General features: G+C 41.1%; 1 protein-coding gene across 1 annotated transcript in view; it reads right to left on the reverse strand.

The window, feature by feature from the left end:
- The window catches only part of LOC124620165 (neural-cadherin-like), a 182,463-nt gene that overhangs the window by 26,945 nt on the left and 130,981 nt on the right, over positions 1-24,537 (reverse strand). Inside the window, exons 9-12 of the mRNA XM_047146834.1 lie at positions 18,178-18,265; positions 9,828-9,974; positions 9,041-9,346; positions 7,868-8,141 (exon numbers count right to left, since the gene is read on the reverse strand). Of these exons, the coding sequence (XP_047002790.1) occupies positions 7,868-8,141; positions 9,041-9,346; positions 9,828-9,974; positions 18,178-18,265 (815 nt within the window). The remainder of the gene's footprint in view (positions 1-7,867; positions 8,142-9,040; positions 9,347-9,827; positions 9,975-18,177; positions 18,266-24,537) is intronic.

Consider the following 24,537-nt stretch of genomic DNA (forward strand, 5'->3'; position numbering starts at 1 on the left):
ACATTGCATTGTGTGTCAGAGGAACAAAATTACATGGCAAGTCAGAGCTCCGCTAGGCGCATTTCTGCTGCCAAATCAACATTTCAAACATGTGCACGTCAATATTGTAGGCCTGCTCACAGTCTCAGAAGGCTATAATTATTGTCTTACAGTTGTGGACCGATTTACCAGGTGGCCTGAAGCATTCCCCATGAAGGATATCATAGCCGAAACCCTGGTGCAGACATTTTTTCACAGTTGGATCACCGGTTTGGCGTACCGCTATGGATTACCACAGATCAGGGACGAAAATTCGAAGCCTACCTTTTCAGAGCATTAGCTACATTATTAGACATGAAGCGTATATGCATCACAGCCTATCATTGTGCATCAAATGGTATACTGAACACCTGCACTGCCAACTGAAAGCAGCTCTACAATGTCACATGATGCAGAGTTGGATTGAGGAATTACCTATTGTACTCCTCAGACTACAAGCTTCGGCATTCAAAAGTGATCTCAGAACTACAGCAGCAGAGCTAGTGCATGGGCAAATGCTATGTCTGCCAGAAGAATTCTTACACAGCATGGCAGATGATACTGCTGATGCAGATTACAAGAGCACATACACCAGCTCAGACCAACGGTGTCCAGAAGTCAGGCTGGGATGCTTGTATTTGCAGATCTTGAGAATTGCACACATTTTGTTATGCAATGATGCAGTACGCAAGCTGTTGCAGCCACCATATGACAGACCACATCTGGTGATTAGCAGAGGTGGCCACACATTCCAGATTAGAGTAAATGGTAAGCCAGCACTGTTGCACTAGACAGACTAAAGGCTGCATTTTTCAATGCATTGGACACAGCAAGGACTGCAGGAGGCGAATGAAGATATGAATGTAGCACCAGAAAATGTCCCCACACCCCAGAGCCACCACAAGACACTACAGATGCCAGGTGCCTCGGAGATGGAAACAACACCAAAGACTGGTACCTCATGTCCTGCTGGAACCACAAGCTCCAATGGCACAATCCCAGGTTTCAAGAAAACAGTGGTAATGCCTGCAGGATGACATGTGAGGTTCAATCTGCAATATCGTTAACACTAGGGCGGGAGAGGTGGGAGGGAGATATGTAGCATCTCATTCTGTCCCTGCAAATGTGAGTGTACAGCGGTGCATAAATATTTCATGTGACTAGTATTTTTCATTATAGTTACTCTTTGTCATTAGTGATATAGAAAATTCAATTCCTCTCTTAACAGTTAATTGTTCAACCTTCCATGCTTGCAAGCTATCCAGCATAGATGCATTTTACACAGAAATAAATGTTCAGTTCTGCCAGATACCACACATTTATGCTTTGGGCAGTGATATGTCTCATCACATTGGCCTGTCTTGGAATCTGTAATTTAGAGTTGGGTAATTTCCAAGAGTGATTGCCTATTGAATTCATGGTGTCCAAACGACACATATCGAATGTGTGATTGAAAATTCATGCAAGTCTCATGGCGGGCGTTATGATCAATTATTTGTGATTGTCATTTTTATCTGTTTTCTGTCGTTCCTTTCGTTGTTCTAAATTACATTCCTCCACGAATTATTTGTGAGTTGCTTGGGAAAATCAGACGATTTCTGTTGATAGTGAGTGTGATGTCTGGTGTTATTGACATTTATTCCGTGGATTCTCTTACATGGAAAAATCTAATTCCATGCTTATCCTGCGTAGAAAATGGTTTGATTTTTTGTCACAAATATGGAGTACTACCGGACAACGAAAGGAGGGACTGTGGTCGCCCAAGTGTGTAAAACTTCGTACGAGAAGTTTTGCTGCTGAAAAACCAATTCAATTTCATTGAGGACAGTGCAGAAAACTAACGAGTTTCAGGAAGAATACATGTTTCAACTCTTCCAAATTATTCATCCAGACCAGTTTAATTCTTCTATCTTGCTGGATTGGAGACCACACATTGCAAGCACATTATCTGCTAATACCGTGTGACTATTTCGGGTTTTGCAGATAAGTCTGTGATGTGGTAGTGACAAACGACAGTGTACCAATTGGTGGAGTGAGTAAAGTTGTGGAAGTGCGTGAATCTCATATAGTTAGAAGGAAGAACCACAGAGGACGACCTTCAAAGAATGAAATCGATCATATTTGGGTATTCGGTGGAATAGAAAGAGAGTACCAGAAGTGTTTTGTTGTGAGAGTATTGTCCCGAGACAGGGTCACTTTAGTGCGTCTGATAAAGCACTTTGTGCTGCCTGGTATTAAAGTCATTACAGATGGGTTTCAGTCCTACAAGACTCTGAAATCTGAAGGATTCGACCACGAGTTCATGAACCAGTCTGTACAGTTCATGTCTTTGGATAACCCAAGTGTGCACATGCAGAATATCGAGCGGCTATGGAAATTTGTGAAGTCTTCCATTAAAAGAGAAGGGCATCCAGGACAAAGAGATGAACTGTACTTGTTTCAGTATCTCTATTTCCACAACTTGCATTTGTGGGGAAAAGTTAATGCATTTGACACTCTGCCGAAATTCTTGTGTGACATTGACAGAGTTTACCCAGGCTATGGCAAAAAGGGAACTGTACCTGTAGTGTACACTTCACATGGTCTTTCACATGACAACAACACCAACGACGAGTAAAGTAAGTCGTCTCCTTTGTAATTACCAGTATTTTTTTAATGTTCTTCTTTTGTCGTAGCTGTAGTGAGCACTGTAAACGTATTCATAATGCCCACGACAAGAGCCGCATGATCGATTTACAATCGCACGTTCAATATGTGTAATTTGGACCCTGCGACTTCGATGCACAATCATTCTTGGAAATTACCAGTTCTACCAGATACCACATATTCATGCTTTGGGTAGTGATATGTCTCGTCACATTGGTCTGTCTTGCAAACTGTAATTTAGAGTTGACTTCATTGCTCCCTTTGGAATATGTAGTGTACACAAAGAGTGAGCTAGGCATTGTGGTTGTACTGTGTTGTATCTTCAAAGTGAACTGTTCATGTGGTATTTGAGTTTAGCTAATGCACGTCTCCCTCAAACACATTGTTGAAGATGAGCATGTTCTCTGGGTGGCATTATTGGCTGTGAGTTGGTGGGTTGTTTTGCAAACAAAAGAAAGTGTCTGGGGTAGTTTTATCACAGTCATCATATGCTTCATTTAGTAATTTAACAAAGTCACCAACAACATCTTGAAAGCAGAACATGTCATACACAAACAGACTCATGAATACAGAAGACGAAGAAAGACTGACATAGATAGAGCTCCAGTACTGAGGATGATATGAGTGACAGTGACAACTCTGACATAACACAGCTGCACAAAATACATATAACATAAAACACATAAAACGTGCACAACTACTCACGTGAACATTGATCAAAGACTGCAGTTTATATCTTATTATGAATGAATCTAATGAAAAGTAAGGGTAGTTAGAACAGTCCGTGGATAGATATTGTACTAGAATCCACATTAAATCTGTACCCATCATTGTCAAGTAGTTACATCAATGAACACAACATTGTAAATGTAATAATATGAATGTAATATAAATTCCATATAAAGTAAGCAAACAAAATCAAACAGAGTAAATGCACAACAGAAACAGATCATGCATATTACACAATCATACAAAATTAATGTATCCACTACTCAAAAAAGTCTAGTTTCACTCTACAAAAATGTTTTTACAAGATTAATAATAGGTTAGTGGTAGCTTGCTATTTCCTCTACAACTATGTAGCAACAGTATATAACTTAATTATACCAAGTTGAGGCAGGATATTGGTCCAATGCCATGCAGAATTTGTTTACTAACTAACCTAGTGGCAGTAGTTGTTATGTAACCTAACAAATGTCAACTCACACAGTACTCTAAGACACAACGACATATTTGACTGAATGACTGATTTTTTATTGGCCCAGTTATATCCTACAGCACAAATTGTACAATTGGTATTGGAAAGGTCAAAGAAAAGTTGAAGTAATACGTAGTCTTAGCAGATAGTAGCAAATTAAAACTATGTAAATATTCCTGGAATTTAATTTCTAAATAAGTTTTATTTTTGTTACGTATTCAGATATTCTTTTGCGGAACAGAAAGAGTGCTTCATTAGAAATGCCTTTAGTTCAGTTATAAATTTTGGGTAGGTAGCAATTTTTATTTCCTGTGGTATCTTATTGTGTAGTATTACATCAACATTAATTATGCTCCTCTGGTATGCTTAGTTGTAATATTTCTGGTGAATATTTGATTTCCCTCTGGTACAATAGTTGTGTACATTTTTGTTTTGTATCAGTTTGCCTGTTTTCAAGAGGTAGTCTTATGTGAACAAGATAGTTTCATAAGAGAACGAGCTTGGAACATTCCAAACACCAAGCTCATTAAAATGAGATTTGTAGGCTTCCATCTTTTTAAGTTCACAAATCATTCTTAGAGATCTTTTTTAAATTCTTAATATCTTTATGCTGTCTGCTGAGTGTCCCCAGAAAATGGTCCCATGTCGAAGCAGGGAGTGGAACTGTGCATAACATATCTGCAATATTGTTGTTTTGCTTGTTGTAGACTTTAATGATTTTAGACCACAGCACATGAAAGAGAGTTTCCTAGACAAGTTATTTACGTGCGTGTCCCACTTTAAGTCTTGCTGAACTGCCAAATCCAAAAATTTTGTGACACTTACATTTTCTAGGGGACAATATTTTAATCATACTTGAACACAGACATTCGGTTAGATGGAGGAAATAAACAAAAGTTAACACACACAGTTTTTTTCAGTATTTACAATGAGTTTATTTTTTATTATTATTTTTTTTTTTTTGTGAATCACTCAAAAACTCTTTTCATACAACATTCTGCTGTTGACTGCAAGGTTTATGGGCTGGATCCAGGAGGCAAATGGCTGGTGCAATCAGCAAATTGGATAGATTTTTTGGGACTCATATATTCAACAAAGCCATCCACATAAATAAAAAAAAAGCAATGGATGTAAGACTGAGCCCTGCGGTACACCATATTTTATTGGTAATTCACCACAAAGGAAGGAATGTTTTTTTTTGTTTTGTTCTTAGTGTTGAATTTATACTGAAGTGATACCTTCTGCCTGTAGTTTTTGAGGCACAAACACAACCAGCTATGTGCTGCATCTCCTACTCCACATCTTTTTAATTTTTCAAGCAGAATGTTATGGACTTGGACACTGAAGGCTTTTGACAGGTCTAGAAGAATACCTCGAGCTAATTTTAACGGGAATTTAAAAGCGCAGTCTAAGAATTCAGAAATTGCTGTCTGTTTAGACTTTCTAAAACCTTGTTGTACACTAAGACATTAATATTTATTTATGAAACTGAAAAGCCTGTCATAAAATTGTTTTTCTAAAATTTTTGAGAAGGACTTTGGTGCTAAAGCTTTTGCTATTTTGATAACTTCCGGAAAGACACCAGTTTCTAGAGAAAGGTTGAAAATTTTTGCCAATGGTTTTGCTATGTGGTGAGCACATATTTTTAATATGAAATCACGTACTTCATCAAGGCAACTTGATATTTGATTGCTTAATGATTTAATTTTACTTATAATTTCAGTGGGATTTGTTTTATAAAGCTACATAGAGGCATCCACACTGACTGATTTGGTCGAGAAACTTGGTACTGGCCCTTTACAGTTTACTGGAATGAGGTCGTCAGATAGTGAAGTGAAATATTCATTGAATTTTGTCATGACAGATTTTGGGTCTGTGACTTTTGAGCCCACTAGTGTTAATAATACTTTTTTTCTGTATTGCGCTACAAGTTTATTTCCTTATAACTTCCACATGGTTCTCATTTTTTTAGACGAGTTCCTTATCAAACTGTCATTCCACATAGTTTTTTCCTGTCTGACTGCCCTGCCACAGATTCTTTTGTAGGTTTTAGAATAATCTGCAAATTCTTGGGTAACTCTTATATTTCTGACAACATTACTGCAGAAATCTGTTTCTCTCACTGGAAATTTTTGTGCATTTACTTACCCACTGTTTATTGTTGTTAGGTTTTACTGTTTTTACTTCTTTTGGAAATGATACATTAAATTAGTGAAGAAATATACTACAAAAGCTCATGTATATGCTATCAACATTGTTCTGAATGGAGATGCTTTCCCAGTTTTCCTTAACTAGTAAGAAATTAAAAGTTCTAACGTAGTGCTCCATGGGCAACAGTGCCCATGGCCTCAACTGCATAGCACTATTTTGCTGCGTTATTGTTGCCATAGGTATTGGCTAAGAAGTCTGTGTGGAACACTATGTTCTGCATAAGGTAATAAGATGGCAGCCCCTAGTAGTCTAACACGGCTAAAAATGCAGCTTAGTAAATTACTAGCGTAAGTGGATTAACTTGATTAGACAGTGGTGTGTAAGTCGCACCAGCTGCATACATCACAAACTGCTTTCTCTAATGTTTAATATACTTACTATGAGATATTAACATTAGTTCTTTTGCAGATTCCATCTAATGTTAATCTGTCTTGTCTTGTTAACAGATGGACTAAGATGCCCTTAGCAAAACTTTGAATCTGTTCAAATGTGTTAATATTTGTGATTGCAGTTTTTCTTGGCGTATTCCAATGATGAATTCTTCTCAGGTTATCGGCTGAGTGGTGGCTTTGTCTTGTGACAAGACGACACCACCACTCGGCTGATAACCCGAAAAAAATTCATCATATGTTAATATTGATCCCATGGTTGAGATACACAGCCATGTCAAGATCTGTCCTTGTTCTAAAATACTGTGTAACCTTTCAGATTTAGTAAACTTAACTTTTAACAAAAATTTTTAAATTTTTTTTTAAAAACACGGAATGACAACTTTCAGCAAAATTACTTGTGTTGTGATTGGTTAAGATATTTTGTTTCTATGCATACTCCATCCAAACTAAATCATGGCTTTGATAAGGAATTGTTAATGCACTGTCAATATAAGAAATTCAAGTTAATGTATTGTGATGTTCTTCAAAAATAAATGTATAATACATGTGCAACCTGTGCGCAGATTGGTCCTGCCCATCACGTCATTCCTCCTAGTTGTATTGGTACATCTTTTTGAGGGTGTATTAGTTTTGTACTAAGGTATCAATGTATGGAGTAGAATGATGCACAGACACACATTCCTGCCCACACCCCTCTGCGTGTACTGCTTGACAGCAACACAGCATGTGCCGCTGCATCGTGCATTGGGGCAGGTGGGAGAGGAGGGCCCACATCAGTAGCTGAGCTACTCAGACAGACAGCTGCATGGGAGCAGCTGGCATTATTGCACCCATGACTTACTTATTCAGCATCAGTCAACATAACAGAACTACTGATATGGGAGGGCAGACATGGGTACCAGTCAGTCAGTCCAGAATGTGAATGAGCCTGGTACTTGAAGGAGATGTTTTGCTCTTAGAACATACAGAACTTCATATACTCTATCATACACCAGCAAAGACATGAATTAACACAAGCTGTTTTTCATGCCACAAGTACACAGATTTTTAAAATGACGACTTGTGTTACTGGATATGTGGGTGTGAGCTGAAAATGTTTTTAATTCCTCAACATGAACTAAGAAATAAATATTCTGCCATGATACTTTCATATTACTGTAACTCTGCCTCTATCTGCAGTTAGATTAAAATGAAAGTGGACCAGAAATGTAAACACAAACACACCGCAAATTTGGCTACATGGGGTAAACAGACTTCACTTACCTTATACTGTTCATGAAAGAATACCTCTTTGTATTTACATCTAAACTCAAGAAAATACTGTTGTGGAAATATAAAAAGAGCCTCTTTGGTGTAATATGATTACTCATTGCATGTTGACTGGATCAAAAAGAAAACTTACTTTGATCAAAAGTTACACTGAATGATTGCCTGATCTTATCATCTGCATTGGGAGCCATTCTAAATGTGAATGGTGGCCCATTATTTCTTGAATAATCATCAGCATCTGCTCCAAGTATTTCTATAATTTCTGTAGGTGGTGTATGCTCATATAAAACAGGGTTATAATTCTCCAGGAGATGTGGTGGATTATCATTAACATCTTCAACAATGACTAACAAAGTTGCTGTGGATGTCTTTGCTGGAATTCCATCATCAACTGCTAAGATGTTAACCTGAAACATTAGCAAACAAAAGACTCTTGTCAGATAAGTTAATATGCGTATATGACTTGCTTGCCACAAAAAGCAGTACACACACACACACACACACACACACACACACACACACACACACACACACACACATATGAACATCAGAATTTGCAGAGAACTGTGTACTGAATGATGGCAAAGGCAAGTAAGTTGGATATTAACATCACATTGATGTTGAGATCATTAAAGATGAAGCATGAACTTATTTGAAAGAGTATGGGGAAAGGAATTGGTTACATGCATTTCAAAGGATTCATTTGAAGTTATCCTTAGAGAAAGCATAAAAGAACCTGAATCCATATGGCTGAATGAACATATGAGCCCAGCTTTCCACAAATTTGATGAAATGATGAAAAGCCTCAGGCCAAGATTTCCTGCCTGTCCTTTGAAATTCACTTTTTACTACTAATAGTAACAAATATTTTCTGTAGAATGAGGAAGGACAGGCGTCAACTATTCACTTGCTGGAACAGAAACGTCTACAGCAAGAACAATGGGCATGCTTTTAGTTAATTTGTAATAGATCACACATCATAGATAGTTTACATAAAGATTCAAAACTTCAATTTCACTAATAAAGTAGTAGCAGTTTAAAAACAAGACCCCTGTGGTTTTGTAAATCTTCAGATTCAGCCACTCGAAAAATTTCTGGCAGAAAAAACGAATGTGTGGTCAATTTCACATAAAGTACTGTTAAACAATATCTGAATTCTTTATTCGATATAGGGACTGTATATCTCAATATTATCTTGTTTTTCATGTTATGAATTTGTTTCTGCAGTGTTTAAATGACATGGATCACAATTCTTGAATGAATGGACACATACTCATCAATATTGGAGATACTGCTTGCTTCTTACCTTATGCCAAGGAGTGACTTCTCTATCAAGTTCTTTCTTAATCAGTATTTTGCCATCCTGATTGATGTAAAAGTGCTGCAAAGCATCTAGATCATATGAGATACTGTAAGACACTTTGCTCTTGCCATCACCATCAGGATCCTTTGCATTAAATATTTCAACTATTTTTCCCGCTGCAACGTCTTCTGGTAATGTAACCTCAGCATGAAGTTTCTCAAACACAGGCATATTGTCATTGATATCTCTGAGCTTAACAGTTACCCAAGCATATCTTGTGTAATATTGTTGTGATGTATCATTATCACCCTGAAATTTATAGAAGGTACATTGACACTTCATAACATAATACTATTTATGATTAGAAGCAGTAGTGATATAGAACAGTTGTGTTCACAAATTGCACCAGGTAAGAAGTGTGTAGCTGATTAGTAAGGAAAACAGTATTGCAATTTTTAATTAATATCCAAAGTCAAAATCACTCAGAATAATTTTGCAAAAATGATGTTTCATGTACACAGTAATTTATGGATTCAGATATGGAAACAGCAAAATCATATTGGTAAAGCTTTATGTAATCATTGATTTAATCACAGAGGACTATTGTGCACATTAAAAAAAAAGTAATTTATCGACAGTGTTGTGTTAATATTGCTCTGAATGTTAATATGTTGCATGTAAATGGCAACATGCAGAGGTACTGGTAGCAAAATTAAGGACTAATGAATTTGAGTCATGCATTTCAATGCTGATATCTATTTACAAGAACTGAAAACATGTGGAAGCAAACCTTATCAGTAACCTGTATTTGGAACCTCATGATGTTGCCATGGGTATCCTCATAATCCAAGGGTCGAATTACTTTGAGTGAAGCAGTTCCATCATTATTTCTCACAAGTGAAAATTTATTTGAACCGTAGCCACTATTTTCGACAACCTAAAAAATGAAATTGAGATAATTTTTAGTGTGAAACTACTATCCTCTTGTATATGAAACACAATTGCTAAAGAAATTATTGAATCTTCAGTAAAATCCATGACAGAGCTAACATTTGTTATCTCCTATTCAGTTTGCAAAAGTGGTATAATTGACAAAATTGGTATTATAAATGGATCAACTTAATACATCAGTGTGCCTAAGTTTGGCCAAAATAAAATGAGCTTGATAATGTAGACACATTAAAAATGGTTTAGCATCGCCTTGATTCCCAGAGCTCTTAAAGATAGATGTTGACTGTGGATACTGTATCACAGACACAGTCCCTTTGACTGTTCAGAGATGTCACTAAACCCACCCAAAGATGTAAACAACCATGCATGAGCACCACCAATTAGATGGAGGGGATCCGACAGCTGATCAGTTCCAGTCATTCCAGTCATTCCACCAGGACGGAGGTACACAGCTAGTGTTGTCTGGAGTTCAACCATGCCTAGACGGTCAATACTGCAGTTCAATTGCATCCACATTGTTACTTTGTGAAAGGAAGGGTTCTCAATAAGGGAAGTGTTAAGGTGTCACGGAGTGAACCAAAGTGAAGTTGTTCAGACATGGAGGAGATGAAGAGAGACAGGAACTGTCGATGACATGACTCGCTCAGGCCACCCAAGGGCTAATACTGCAATGGATGACCACTACCTATGGATTATGGCTTGGAGGAACCCTGACAGCAATGCCACCCTGTTGAATAATGCTTTTCGTGCCGAAACAGAACATTGTGTTACAACTCAAACTGTGCACAGTAGGCTGCATGATGTGCAACTTCACTCCCGACATCCATGGCAAGGTCCATCTTTGCAAACACGACACCATGCAGCGCAGTACAGATGGGCCCAACAACATGCCGAATGGACCGCTCAGGATTGGCATCATGTTCTCTTCACCAACAAGTGTTGCATATACCTTCAACCAGACAATTGTCGGAGACATGTTTGGAGGCAACCCGGTCAGGCTGAACACCTTAGACACACTGTCCAGTGAGTGCAGCAAGGTGGAGGTTCCTTGCTATTTTGGGGTGGCATTATGTGGGGCCGATGTACACCGCTGGTGGTCATGGAAGGCACCGTAATGGCTGTATGAAATGTGAATGCCATCCTCCGACCAATAGTGCAACCATATCAGCAGAATATTGGTGAGGCATTCATCTTCATGGACGAAAATTCGCGCCCCCATCATGCACATCTTCTGAATGACTTCCTTCAGGATAATGACATCGCTCAACTAGAGTGGCCAGTGTGTTCTCCAGACATGAACCCTATTGAACATGCCTGGGACAGATTGAAAAGGGCTGTTTATGGATGACATGACCCACCAACCACTCTGAGGGATCCACGCCGAATCCCCATTGAAGAGTGGGACTGACTGGACCAACTGTGTCTTGATGAACTTGTGGATAGTATGCCATGACGAGCACAGGCATGCGTCAATGCAAGAGGATGTGCTACTGGGAATTAGAGGTACCGGTCCGTACAGCAATCTGGACCACAACCTCTGAAGGTCTCGCTGTATGGTGGTGCAACACACAATGTGTGATTTCATGAGCTATAAAAAGGGTGGAAAAGATGTTTATGTTGATCTCTGTTCCAACTTTCTGTTACAGGTTCCTGAACTCTTCCAACCAAGGTGACGCAAAACTTTTTTTGATGTGTGTATAACGGCATTCAAATGAAAACTGAACACCCAACACAATGGGACTATGGAACTGTTACATTTGAAAGTAAACACCACATGTGTTATGATATTTGACCCACTGTGAGACAAGATGATCAATTCCTGTTTTGTACAACATGGGCTGCTACTGACAGATCCACAACTGCACCTACTGTTGCTCTTCTTAGTCTGCCTGAAACTGACGTCCATGCATGTCTTTCTTCAGATAGCCAAAAATGTTTCCCAACGAAATCACTGAAGCATAGCCTTCATCCAATTGGCAGTGCATGATTGGCGTTATTGTATAGCAGCATGATTCTGTCCGGCACTATTCCTTTGCATTTTGACTTGGCATGTCACAGTTGCTACTGTTGTTTTCACATTGCTGCTCATTGATTGTGGTTCCATGCTTGACGATCTCTATGAGGAAAGGGACCCTGCGACCCTGCAGTTGAAGAAGAAGGTTATCATGACCTTACTGGAACTTGTGTGAACATCTCTGGATTTTTTTGGCAGGGGAGATATGAGATATTTCCACTCTTGGCTTGCTGTTTTCCCTCAGAATGTCAGAATGCTGTTGGATGTAATCATCCTGTTGCAAAATAATGCCTGGCCCTGCACTGCCAATCAGACAAAAGCTATATCTTAGTGATTTTGTTGGGAAACATTGCTACATCCACCGTACAGCTCAGATCTTTCACATCTTTGGCTACTTGATGTAAACATTCCATGGTCCTGTTGTGCCAGATGTTTGGTTTTCATTTTACTGTCTCTCATACACATGCTGTTCAGTAATTTAATAGTGCCTTGCTTACTGCTCGTGTCTGTGTGGTTGGCACTATCTGCACAGTTTCAAATCAACTATGCTAAAGTCTCCTCTGTGTATCATATCACCTACTAATAATAATTAACAAGAAATTTATGGCAAGTGTATCTGTGTTCAAGGAGGCACCAAGTAAATGGAGAGTTGAAGGTCTGCAAAAACAATTAAAAATTATGAGAAAAAGGGTATAATTTTGAAAAACATATACCAATATTGTGAGAACATTTGTACACTGTGCAGCATTCTTTCAGAAATGGTTGACAAAGATAAGACAAAACAGGGATTTTGCACGTAGGGAAATCACATCAGAGTAAACACTATTCACGTGTATGAAGAAAAATCTTGTGTGCTTGTGAGCACTACATAAAAATAGCATTATGTATTTTACTTGGATAACCATGTTACAATAAATCTGTGAATGCCAAATCTAAGAAGAAAATCCAGTTAAGTCCAAAGTGAGACAATTAAGAATTAATGATAAAATTAATGACAGACAGACAAGAAAGAGCAACAGTGAGTGCAGTTGTGGATCTGAGAGCAACCGACCATGTCTGTTATGTTTTGGGTTTTTATAATAAGTTCTTTATACATTATTTGTTCAGCCATGTCTGTCTGGAACCGATGTCCATGCATGTCTTCCTTCAGATTGCCAAAGATGTGACAATCACACAAGGAAAGATCTGGACTGTATGGAATTTATATTCTGTTATGCGTTATTGGACTTCAGAATTTTGAAACTTTTTAGCATAATCTACTATACAGAAACACAACTGAAAACAGGAAGATCAATTTCTGATACAACAGTATGACAAGGTTCACACATAATTCTAGGTGGTATTACGAAAAAAGAGAAAATAATTATCTTTAAGGAAACTTAAATGATAAAACAACTGATGAGTGCTTCTATATAGATAATATTAACCATGCAGTATACAGCAAAGAACATTTAATACGAAAATGCATTACACAAAAAAATTGGTTAGCACAAATGAATACTATGCTCCAATAAAACACTATGTAATTTCATAAATATTTTTTTTTCTTTTAACATAAAAGAAAACTCGTTTAGAATGAAAATATTTATTTTCTTGGGTAAACAAAGACATCTGCTTTCTGCAGCTGTGATGTCACCCAGATTTACTGGCCTTCTTTTACTTAGAGTGAACAAAGTGAACAATGGTTACTACAGTTACTTATTATGTTTCGTCTTTAGGTGTTTAAGCCAGTCATTCCATGCTTCCGATACACGAAAAACATTTGAGTTCCAAAAGTCCCAAGTTGTAATGAACAATACTGTAGTGACACATAAGATTCCACACCTGTGATCTGGATGCACAGTTGTATAGGGTGCAAAGATGCTAGCTTCGGCCAAGGTCTCCACACTCGGATGTGCACGCAACCTCTCCATAGCATTCTCTACCTCTACCGGCTGCCTGATGGTTTACAGAGCAGGGTCCAGTCAGCCTCACTCTCTGTTATATGCTGACATTCAGCCTGTGTGTCTTGATCCATGGCAAGTGTTTTCTTGTCCTAGTATTCTTGAAGTAAAAAGGTGTTGTGTCTGTTATTATCCATGTGTTCTCGTAGTCAGAACACACTGGCGATGATTTGGGTCATTTTTCACAAGGTTTGTTGTGCAGTTGTTTTTCCATACAGTTGTGACATTTTTCTTTAAGTGACATGATAGCTCTCCTTCAAACATTGGTGCAACAACAGATGAATTCTACCTCTGCAAGAAACAGCCCCACCAGTCATATCATGTCTGGGCTGCAACTCTCCATGGCCTTAGTCGAAAGTGCAATTTTGTCACGTCCAAGTCAAAAGAGTTATATGTGGATGTCATGGTTCATGATGTTATAATCTGCTATCCCAGGATGAGGAAGTATGGCAATTACAAAACCTTTCCCTTGATGAGGTGCAGTCCATTGCACAGTTGTATGAGGTCTCACACACAACTTGTCGGCAGCTGGAAGCACTGTGTGATGTCACGGCGGGGCAGGATGGCCTGGCTGCATCCACTGCGTCTCGAAAGGATGATGTAGTGGCAGTGCAATCCAGCAGATTTGGCAGCTTCTGTGCAGTACACAGACAACATTCCAGCCACTGCTCCCCTTTGTCCTTGTTACTCCCAATGTGCTGGATCACAGTGTCCCCAGTGTTGGGTCATCTGTTGTAAGTGTTGGAAAAAAGGCCTTATTGTGATAGTATGCCACTCAGTGTATAGAATACAGTATCAGAGAACATGGATATAGACATCCAGGAAGTATCATCACCAAGGCTGGTTCCCAATCAGGAGTCCAACGAGCTTTTGGTTCTCTCATTGCAACTGCACCTACTGGTGGACACAGGTTTGGCAGTTTCCTTGCTTAATGCCCAAACATATTCAGACCTTGTCTCTCCTCCATTGTCATCTGTAAACAGGAGCCTGCGGGGATATAATGAACAGCAAATCCCCTTGCTTGGTCAATTCACAGGTAACATTACCTATAGATCATTGATTTGATCTATTACCTTTATTGTTGTTCAGGATACTAGTTTAGCAAACCTTTTTGAGTTTGAAGCCTTTCAGGCCTTTGGCATTTCAGTCAGGGACCCAATACCGTTGGTATCTGTCAATGTCCCCTACCAATAATTTGAATCTCTGTGCTCCAAATTTCAGATATTTGCAGTGACTTTAAGGTCAACGTTAATTCACAGTCCATGGTTGAAACATGCACATTGCGACGCCCAGAACAGCTGTTTACTCACTTTGCAAGGGTTCAGTTCTTCTCCAGACTTCATCTTTGTGAAGCATATCACCAGTTACTCTTGGATAAGGAGTCCACGCCTATCATGTTTCTTAATACACATTTCAACCTATATCAGATCAAAAGTTAATGTCTAGTGTGGCAAGTGCCCCCTCAAGTACACTGTCATTACCGGATGTACTATGATTGACCATCTGCACAATCTCCAGGCACTTTCTGAAAAACTTCTGGCCATGGGTCTGCATTGCAGTCTACAAAAGTCTAAACTTTTCCAACCCTCTCATGAGTATCTGAGTCACACAATATCACAGCAGAGTGTCCAACCAGAGGTGGGTCTGCTCAAGGCCACTATGGACCTGCATGGTCCCTTGTCACTGCAAGAACTGCAGGCTTTCCTGGGTAAATTTGCCTATTACCACAGTTCATTCCCTAAACATCCACCATTATGCACCCTCTCTACCTTCTTCCTTGAAAGGGTGCGTCCTCTGTCTGTTCTTGGCAAGGATGCTTCCTCTGTCTGTTCTGGCTTGCAATCAGACCATGTCTGCGTCCAAAACTCTCAGTCTGGCACAGGTCCACTACTCTCAGGGCGAGAAGGAGGCTCTGCCAATTGTGTGTGAGGTCACCAAATTTCATTAATTCCTGTATGACACCAGAATCCAACTCATTAAAATCACACACAATTTGCTTCATTATTCAGTCTGTCCGCCCAGGTCCTGGATGAGGTGGACCCCAGGTTGCATCTGTGGGCCATGTTCCTCTCCAGATACCACTATGACATCCATTTTTGTCCTACTGCATGCCATGTCAACACATACGCCTTATTCAGGCTGCCCATTGGTCCAGAACCCAAGTTTGATTTAGAGGGGCTTGTGTGTTTTAATTTGGATGTCACTTCCTGCCAAGAGGTATACAGCCTTCCAATCACCAGCACCCAGCTCACCAAGGCCACAGCATCTGTCCCCTGTCCTCTAGCAGGACGTCTGCCTTGTCCAGCAGGGTTGGTCATCTCATCCTCCAGGTCACACTTAAGAACCGCTTCATACCTACAAAATAATGCCTCCTATCTTTTTTGATTACTTTGGATGTCTGCACCAGATGTCACTGGTGTAGTGCTAATGCTTGAATCTTCTTCCATTTGCAGGTGGTTTCGTTGTTCTGTGGTAGTTGGTGCCAGCAGAGGAGTGTTGCAAAAAGGAGTCTTATATGAATGCGCATATAAACAGTGATGTCTGAATGAATTCCTCACTGCTGAAGAAATTGCACCAATTCGAATCCATTGACACTTGCTAAACGTGTATGGAGATGATACAATAGACATGAGCAATGTGAAGTAATAGCTTTGACATTTTCAATGTGATGAAAAGGGTATGCGTAATAAGCCATTGTCTGGTTGATCCTGCACAGCTGTCAACCCTTGCAATGAAGAGCTTCTTGATCAACTCATCCATGTTAATTGGCAGATAATGATCAAAGAATTGTGTGCAAAGCTGAATGTCAGCTGTAATGCCTTAGAAACGATGCTGGAACATCTTCGTTATCACACTGTCTGTGAGAGATGGATCCTATAGATGCTTACAGTAGAACAAAAAACTCATCAAATGGAAATTTGTCAGGACCTGCTGGACCAATATGATGATTAAGGTGATGGTTTTCTGGATAGCATCATCACCAAAGATGATACATGGTGTCACCACTATGAGCCAGAATCCAAAAGACAATCTGTGGAATGGCGACATGCGAATTCTCCATCAAAGAAGAAATGCAAGACACAGCCATCTGCAGGCAAAGTGATGTGCACAGCCTTCTTTCAGGTGTCATGGAGCATGGAGAAACAGTCAATTCAGCACACTACGAGACAACAGTGACTAACTGAAAGCCTGAATTTCCAGGGTAAGGCCAGAGAAGAATGTCAACTTTCACCTGCAAAATGATAATGCCGGGCTCCAGACCAATTTTGTGACCACACAGATCATTGCAAAATTTGGCTGGACTGTCTTACCACATCTACCATACAGTCCCAATTTAGTGCCTTCAGCTTACACAGGTTCCTCCTCCTCTTCATGGAAGAAGCAGCTCCTAGGGCAGTCATTTGGTTGAGTTTGCTACAGGAGGTTTTTACAGCTGTTTCATGAGGCTGTTTCCCACACCAAAGACTTGGCTCACAGTCAAGTGTACTGACCCAGGACAGGGAGCTGGAACATTTGGTTGCTGGATGTCCCCAGTGTACTCGTCTACAGGTGGCTCCCAATGCTTCGTTTTCCCCCATGGCCTCCAGTAACCCAACCGTGGAAATGGCTACATGTGTGTTTTGCAGGTCTATTTCTGAATGTGTTTTGGCTGATTGTCAGTGATATGTTTTCCATACTTGGTCTGGTGCTGCCTGACCATTACTGAAGTCATTATTGAGGCCCCTTAAAATTTTCGTCTGTGGAAGGTCTCCCAGCTACTCTCATTTCTGACAAAAGACCTCAGTTCCTGCCCCAAGTATTTTGTGATTTCTGTGCGCAGGCGGGCATTCATCATGTTCACTCCCCTCCATGTCACCATCAGTCTAACAGGGAGGCCGAACACATGGTTCACACCATTAATACCCAGATGAAGAAATATCTGCAGACTTTCCTGCCAAGGAAGCATTACCATTTTGTTTGACGGCCTACCTGATGACTCCTATTGGGCCCCGTAGCCCTGTCAAGCTTCTTCACGGGCGCCAGCCATGGATGCTGCTCCATCTCTTCCATCTGGGTTTCTATCTGCCGTTAAGTTCCACAGGAATGGCAGTCTGGGTGCATGGTTTAGATTAGCACCCCCACTGGTTACTGGCAACATGTATCAGAACAACTGCCATGTCTACACTCCTTGGATGGAAGACCAGAAGGTCAGGCACCATCAAAATCACCTCTGGGTCACAGTCGGCACTCACCCAACTATCCTGGGCACAAGACATGCCTTGCTGGTCCTCCAGTTGCTGGATGCCATCAATCTGCCGGTGTTCCAGCTTCAGTTTCTGCCTGTGTCAGCACTGCCTGATAAGCCCATGACTCCAGCAGCAGCTCTGGTGCCACTTCAGTCGGTGAAGATGGCCCTCACAGGTTTGATGTCGCCTGTGTGGCCTTACTGGGAATGGAGACACCTCCACCTTTCCCATCGCTGGTTCTGTCATCTCATGCTCCAACAGGGGCCATCAGGGCCCTCCTTGTACCAGCCACTTTCGCCTGTATTGCAGGGTCTAAGCAGTCTGGGAGTTGCTCTCCCCTCTTGCCCCCATGGACATGGATACCATTCCTAGTCACGGCCATCCACATGTTGCCTAGGGAATCAGCAATGCTCCACCCCAACGTGGGAGGGGTATAGTGATCCATACAAGATTCCACACCCACAAGCCGGGCATGCAGCTATATGGCACATCAAAAGATGCTACATCTGGCAGAGGCCTCCACTCTCAGATGTGCACACAGCCTGTCCATAGTATACTCTACCAGCTGGCTGATGGTTTATTGAGCTGGGCCCAGCCAACCTCACTCTCACGTCACGTGTTGACATTCAGCCTGTGTGTATTGGACTAGTAGCGCTGTCACTTCATGGCAAGTGTTTTCTTGTACCATTATTCTTGAAGTAATCAAGTGTTATGTTTGTTACTATCTGTGTGATCTTGTAGTCAGAGCATATACACAGCACAGTTCAATAATCAGGACACTGCTATGTATTCTGGTGTATACCAAGTCTCATATACCGAGGGAGGTGGTGCAGTGGTTAGCACACTGGCCTCGCATTCAGCCGGACGACGGTTCAATCCCGCGTTCGGCCATCCCGATTTAGGTTTACTGTGATTTCCCTAAATCGCTCCAGGCAAATGCCGGGATGGTTCCTTTGAAAGGGCACAACTGACTTCCTTCCCCATCCTCCCCTAATCCCATCAGACTGATGACCTTGCTGTTTGGTCTCTTCTCCCAAACAACCCAACCCAACCCAAGTCTCATAAAAATGAGAACAAGGTAATGCAGAGAAACGTGAGGAAATTCTACAGATCTTACACTAATGGAAAAGCAATGATGAGTATATTTTAATTTATAAACATATTTTAATTTATAAACATAACTACAAACAGCTATTTATTTAAATTTTACATTAGCATTATGCTGTAGATAGTGTAGACAGATGAGTAGAAAAGATAAATACTCCAAATAAAAAGAATAAGTGTTCATTTTTCAGCTTCTGCAGTTCATTACCTACAGTAATGAGTTTTTCATTTATGTACCATATAAGAATGTGGTTATGCTGATGACATGGCACTAATAACCTCATGGGAAAATTTGCAAGGCATTCTAGGTAATTCCTGAGAGATAATCCAAGTGGCTCTTCACTGGTGTCATGATAACCAGTTGTACATTAACAAGACAAAAACAGAAGACATTCAGGCAACAGACCTCCAAGGGAAACCTAAACAAGAATGGGCAGACATAGGTTTGTAACATTCTCCTCTAAACTGTGAGTACAGTGTCTTCACCACTGCCCCACCATACTCCACAAAAATAATGACTGACAAATATTTACTTGAGATGCAAATAACAGGCATAGCATAACTGCATGTATACTTTGCTAATGAATGCAAAAGGAAGCAACGTGAGTAAACAGCTACTTTGTTAGTCTTATTTTCTTTTTCACACTATCATCTGCAACAGAGAGTATCACTACGATGAAATTATCCAGAAACTAAGTGTTACTCAGTTAGTTATTTTTAAATCAAACGATGGAAAGTCCAGGATATAATAACAACAATAATGGAAAGGATAGATAGTTGCTCACCAATGGAGGAGGCACTGAGATGCAGACAGGCACTATGAAAAAGACTGCAATTGTGACATTGCACAAAGTATCAGTATTTCAACCAACCAACTCCTATTCTGCTTCCACAAGAAGGCATATACTAAGACACTGAATGGCATAGTAATTAGTACAAACACATATAATAAAGGTGTACTTTACAACACAGTCAAACCATGAAGTATACAATTGTCACATAGACATTAGCAGGGCTGCCACATGTTTCTAGTGAAATTCCCTAATATTTCCCTGATTTCCAGAAAAGCTTTAGCATTTTTCCCTGACAAATTTTGAGATCTCAAAATTATGTAAGGGCTTCTGTCTTTTTCCCCCCTGTGAACAAAAATCTTAAGTACCAACATCTTTTGTAATGAACTGTTTTTAGATGGATAAAGCAAGCCAAATGATATATGTGTTTCATTAAGACCACTGTTGTTATTTTATTTCAAAAAGCAAAACATATTTAGTGACAAAAATACACATTTCCTTGGAGTCACACGACAGACTTAAAATACTTTCACAGTTTTCAGATATAAGCTCAGAAAAAAGTAGGCCTCTTGAAAGAAGTGTATAAGGCAGGGAAGAGTTGTGTAAACCAGCAGTATAGGTGACTGCCAATAAAATGTTGATTCTACTATGTTCATTATTGTCGGTTATTACCCACTGTGTTAGGTCTATTATTTAACAGGTATTATGTGATTTTTCTTTCACAAAATATATGAGTACATAGCTTACAATCCACCAGCAACTGCTACAATTTTCTTCTTCTTATTGTCCATACTTTCTAAAATATAAACTACTTTCAATGTATCAAAATGTATTATAATAAATAAAATGTCTACAAAACGCCACACTGTACAATGTACTTGTGGTGAGACAGTCCCAATTTCTGAAATCCATTCCCATGGCCAGGGCTGCCGAGGAGCACTGCAATCCTGGGTCCATGGATAAACCACGAAAATCCATCGCATTACACCACTCACCCAGCCTGTGGACAGATCAGTGAGACTAGGTCCAACAGGCAGGGCCTGCACATTAGTGGCAAGCGATGGGCTTCAGGTCGGCAGGCCCCTATCCGTTAGATATAACCGAAGAAATGGCCTGCAGTTTTGGCCGGTCGCAGAAATCCGCTCGTGTCACAGACACCATGTTGATGAAATAAGACCGTGGTGATCAATCCATGCAACAGATAACTTGCACAAATACTCTGAGAATCATTATTAATGAGGATAGGTAGCAACTCACATTAAATATTATTGCTGAGCTGCAGACAGGAACATGGAAAAGACAGTCACACTCTCAGAACTAAATTTTCAGCCATAGCCTTTGTCAGAAAATCACTCATATACAACTCATGCACACATACAGCCGTCTCCGGCTGCTACGTCAACAATCTCTGAGAATCACATCTAAGCAAACCACTCCCCGTGTCTCCCTGCCTCTCATCGGCAGCTGCTAGGCTAGCAGCAAGAAGTGATGGCAGACTGACTGCAAGCTGAGGGGAGTGGCAGGAAGGGGAGAAGCAGTAGGAATGAGGGAGCAGTGAATTGGTGCATGTACTCAGGTGCACCCCAACAGTGACCATGCATGACAGGTCAGTAAACAAACCATTTCATTTGCAGAGACAAAAACCAGATTTTTGTAGTGTTTTTCCAAGTTTCCCTGATATTTTCCAGATTTCCCTGACATGTTTGAAATTCCCTGATATTCCCTCATTTCCAAAAATTGTGGCAACACTGATTAGAGTGGCCGAGGTCCCAGTGCACGGCCTTACATAAGGCAATTTTTCTCAAGGTTCAGTGTTTGCTGCGCCATCTGTGCCTATGTTCGTTCGACCTATACTTGAGTATTGCTCATCAGTGTGGGATCTGTACCAGATCGGTTTGACGGAGGAGATAGAGAAGATCCATAGAAGAGCGGCGTCTTTCGTCACAGGGTTATTTGGTAACCGTGATAGCGTTACGGAGATGTTTAACAAACTCAAGTGGTAGACTCTGCAGGACAGGCGCTCTGCATCGCGGTGTAGCTTGCTCGCCAGGTTTCGAGAGGGTGCGTTTCTGGATGAGGTATCGAATATATTGCTTCCACCTACTTATACCTCCCGAGGAGATCACGAATGTAAAATTAGAGAGATTAGAGCGCGCACGGAGGCTTTCAGACAGTCGTTCTTCCCGCGAACCATACACGACTGGAACAGGAAAGGGAGGTAACGACAGTGGCATGTAAAGTGCCTCCGCCACACACCATTGGGTGGCTTGCGGAGTATAAATGTAGATGTAGATGTAGATGTATGTGAGGCAGCCTCTTTAGGCCTGCCATGGAGACACATGCTGCTTGATTATGCACACTCACTGTACAGGGTTACAACACTTCTCTCCCCTTGGGAAAAAATGTTCACCATGGAGATGTCCATGTCTTCCTTGGAAGGGGACCTCTGGAGCAGGTGCCATGCCATCACAGGAGAATAGTCTGAAATTTCACAAGCATGGACAGGTGTGGTGCCTACTTCCCTGTAAGACACCATAAGGGAGGATTGGTGATGAAGGTGCTGTACCCATGTCCACATATGCCTAGGTACATGATGACAGAGGCAGCAGAGAATACAAAGGTGGTGGCAGTGGTGCCAGCAGGGGCTGCAGAGATGGAAGTGCCCTTGCACTAACTAGTCTGCCTGGTAGCAGCAGCACGTAGGACAATGACAGTGCAGAAGCCGAAAGGCACATGAACTGCATTGTGGGGGCCAGCACCAACTGTGAAGGCAGCCGCCAGGGTGGTAGGGTCCCCAATGTGTGGTCGGGCACATGTGGGCAGAGCTGGTTGTAGTGTTGGAGGTGTGCAAGATGCAGAGGCTGGAACTTCAACCGTGATGGACGACCACTGGAATCCTTTTGGGGTGCCCGCCAAATCCATGGGCCCAGATAGAAATTCTGTGAGGCACGTACCAGTGGATGGCCGGGCACTGGCTGGAGGAGATGAAGCAGTGTATGGGGCTGGTAGTGTGAAGCAGTTCCACCAGGCTACATTCACCAACGGCAGTGAATCTATATGAGCTCAAGAACATATCAAGGGCTACCTTGAGAGGAGATGGAGTGATATATTTTTTGTCAGAGTTTTGAAAGTAAGGGTAAATTGCTCAGCCTCACCATTCGACTGAGGATGAAATGGACGGGCCATAACATGCCAGGTGCCACAGTTTGAACAAAAATCTATAAAATCCTGAGACACAAATTGCGGGCCATTGTCTGTCTTAAGCATATACAGCTATCCTTTCAATGAAAAAAAAATTTTGCTACCCGTCATGACTGTCGCTGCCATGGATGTGGGCAGCAATGAACCACATAAGGAGATTCTGAGCAAATGTTAACTACTACAGGCTAAAAGGAATTAAATAAGGGACCTGCAAAATCAGCATGAATATGCTCCAAGGGGTGCTGGGAGGGAGGGGGGGGGGGGGGGGGGGATGGGGGATGGGCATGAGGGAAAGAAAGGCCTGTGGTGCCATTAGATGGATGGTGCACAGGCTGACACAGTACACTTGACCTCATTGTCAATACACAGCCAAAAGACATGGTTGCAGGCCAGTAATTTTGTATGAGAAACAATCCACTGGTCCCAGTGGAGATGGCACATGGCATCCCGCCATGATGTGGACGGGATCGCAACACTGAGCGCTGACTCTTCAGTAGTCAACAGTAGCACACCCTCAAGAACAGAGAGGCAGTGGTGCAAAGCATAATAATCATGCAAGGAATCCGATGCCTTGTCTTTGGTTTATCCAGCCTGTGGTGGAGGAAACTATCTATGGTGTTTTGGGCTTCAACATGTAAACAGAACACAATGGTTCATCCTGATCGGATGCTGGATCAGGGCCACTTGGCAGCCAAGAAAGGGCATCCGCATTAGCACATTGTGTTGTGAGGTAGAAATGAATTGCATAGTTATAGTGTGACAAACACAGGGCCCAGCACTGCAGGTGGTGGGCGACTGTGCCTGCTAAAGATGCCGAAGGATGAAAAACAGAAAACAGAAGTTTATGATCAGCAATCAAATGAAATTTAGAACCACATAGGAAAACATGTAAAGTTTTCATGCATACACAATAGAAGGGTAAGGGGCAGAGTGGAATTTTAACATTACTGGCAAGTATGAGACCAGTGAAAAGAAACATCTGTATGTGAGGGACGATGAAGGGGCTGAGCCACTGTGGCTCCATCAGAAAGAAATTTATGATAGTATGCAATCTTTCATAGAAACAACTCTGAGACATTGGTAGGATGCAGCAACACTGCAGTGACATTGACCTGCTGGTGTAAAGGCTTGACACCAGCACACGAGACTTAATAGCCAAGGTAGATGATAGATGGCTGAAAAACCTGTTATTTGTGAAAGTCATATTTCAACATGGCAGCCTTCAGCACTGTGAAAAAGGCTTGAAGATTTCACATGTGTTCATCTATTG

This window comes from Schistocerca americana, chromosome 6 (assembly GCF_021461395.2).
Source record: "Schistocerca americana isolate TAMUIC-IGC-003095 chromosome 6, iqSchAmer2.1, whole genome shotgun sequence".
Lineage (NCBI taxonomy): Eukaryota > Metazoa > Arthropoda > Insecta > Orthoptera > Acrididae > Schistocerca > Schistocerca americana.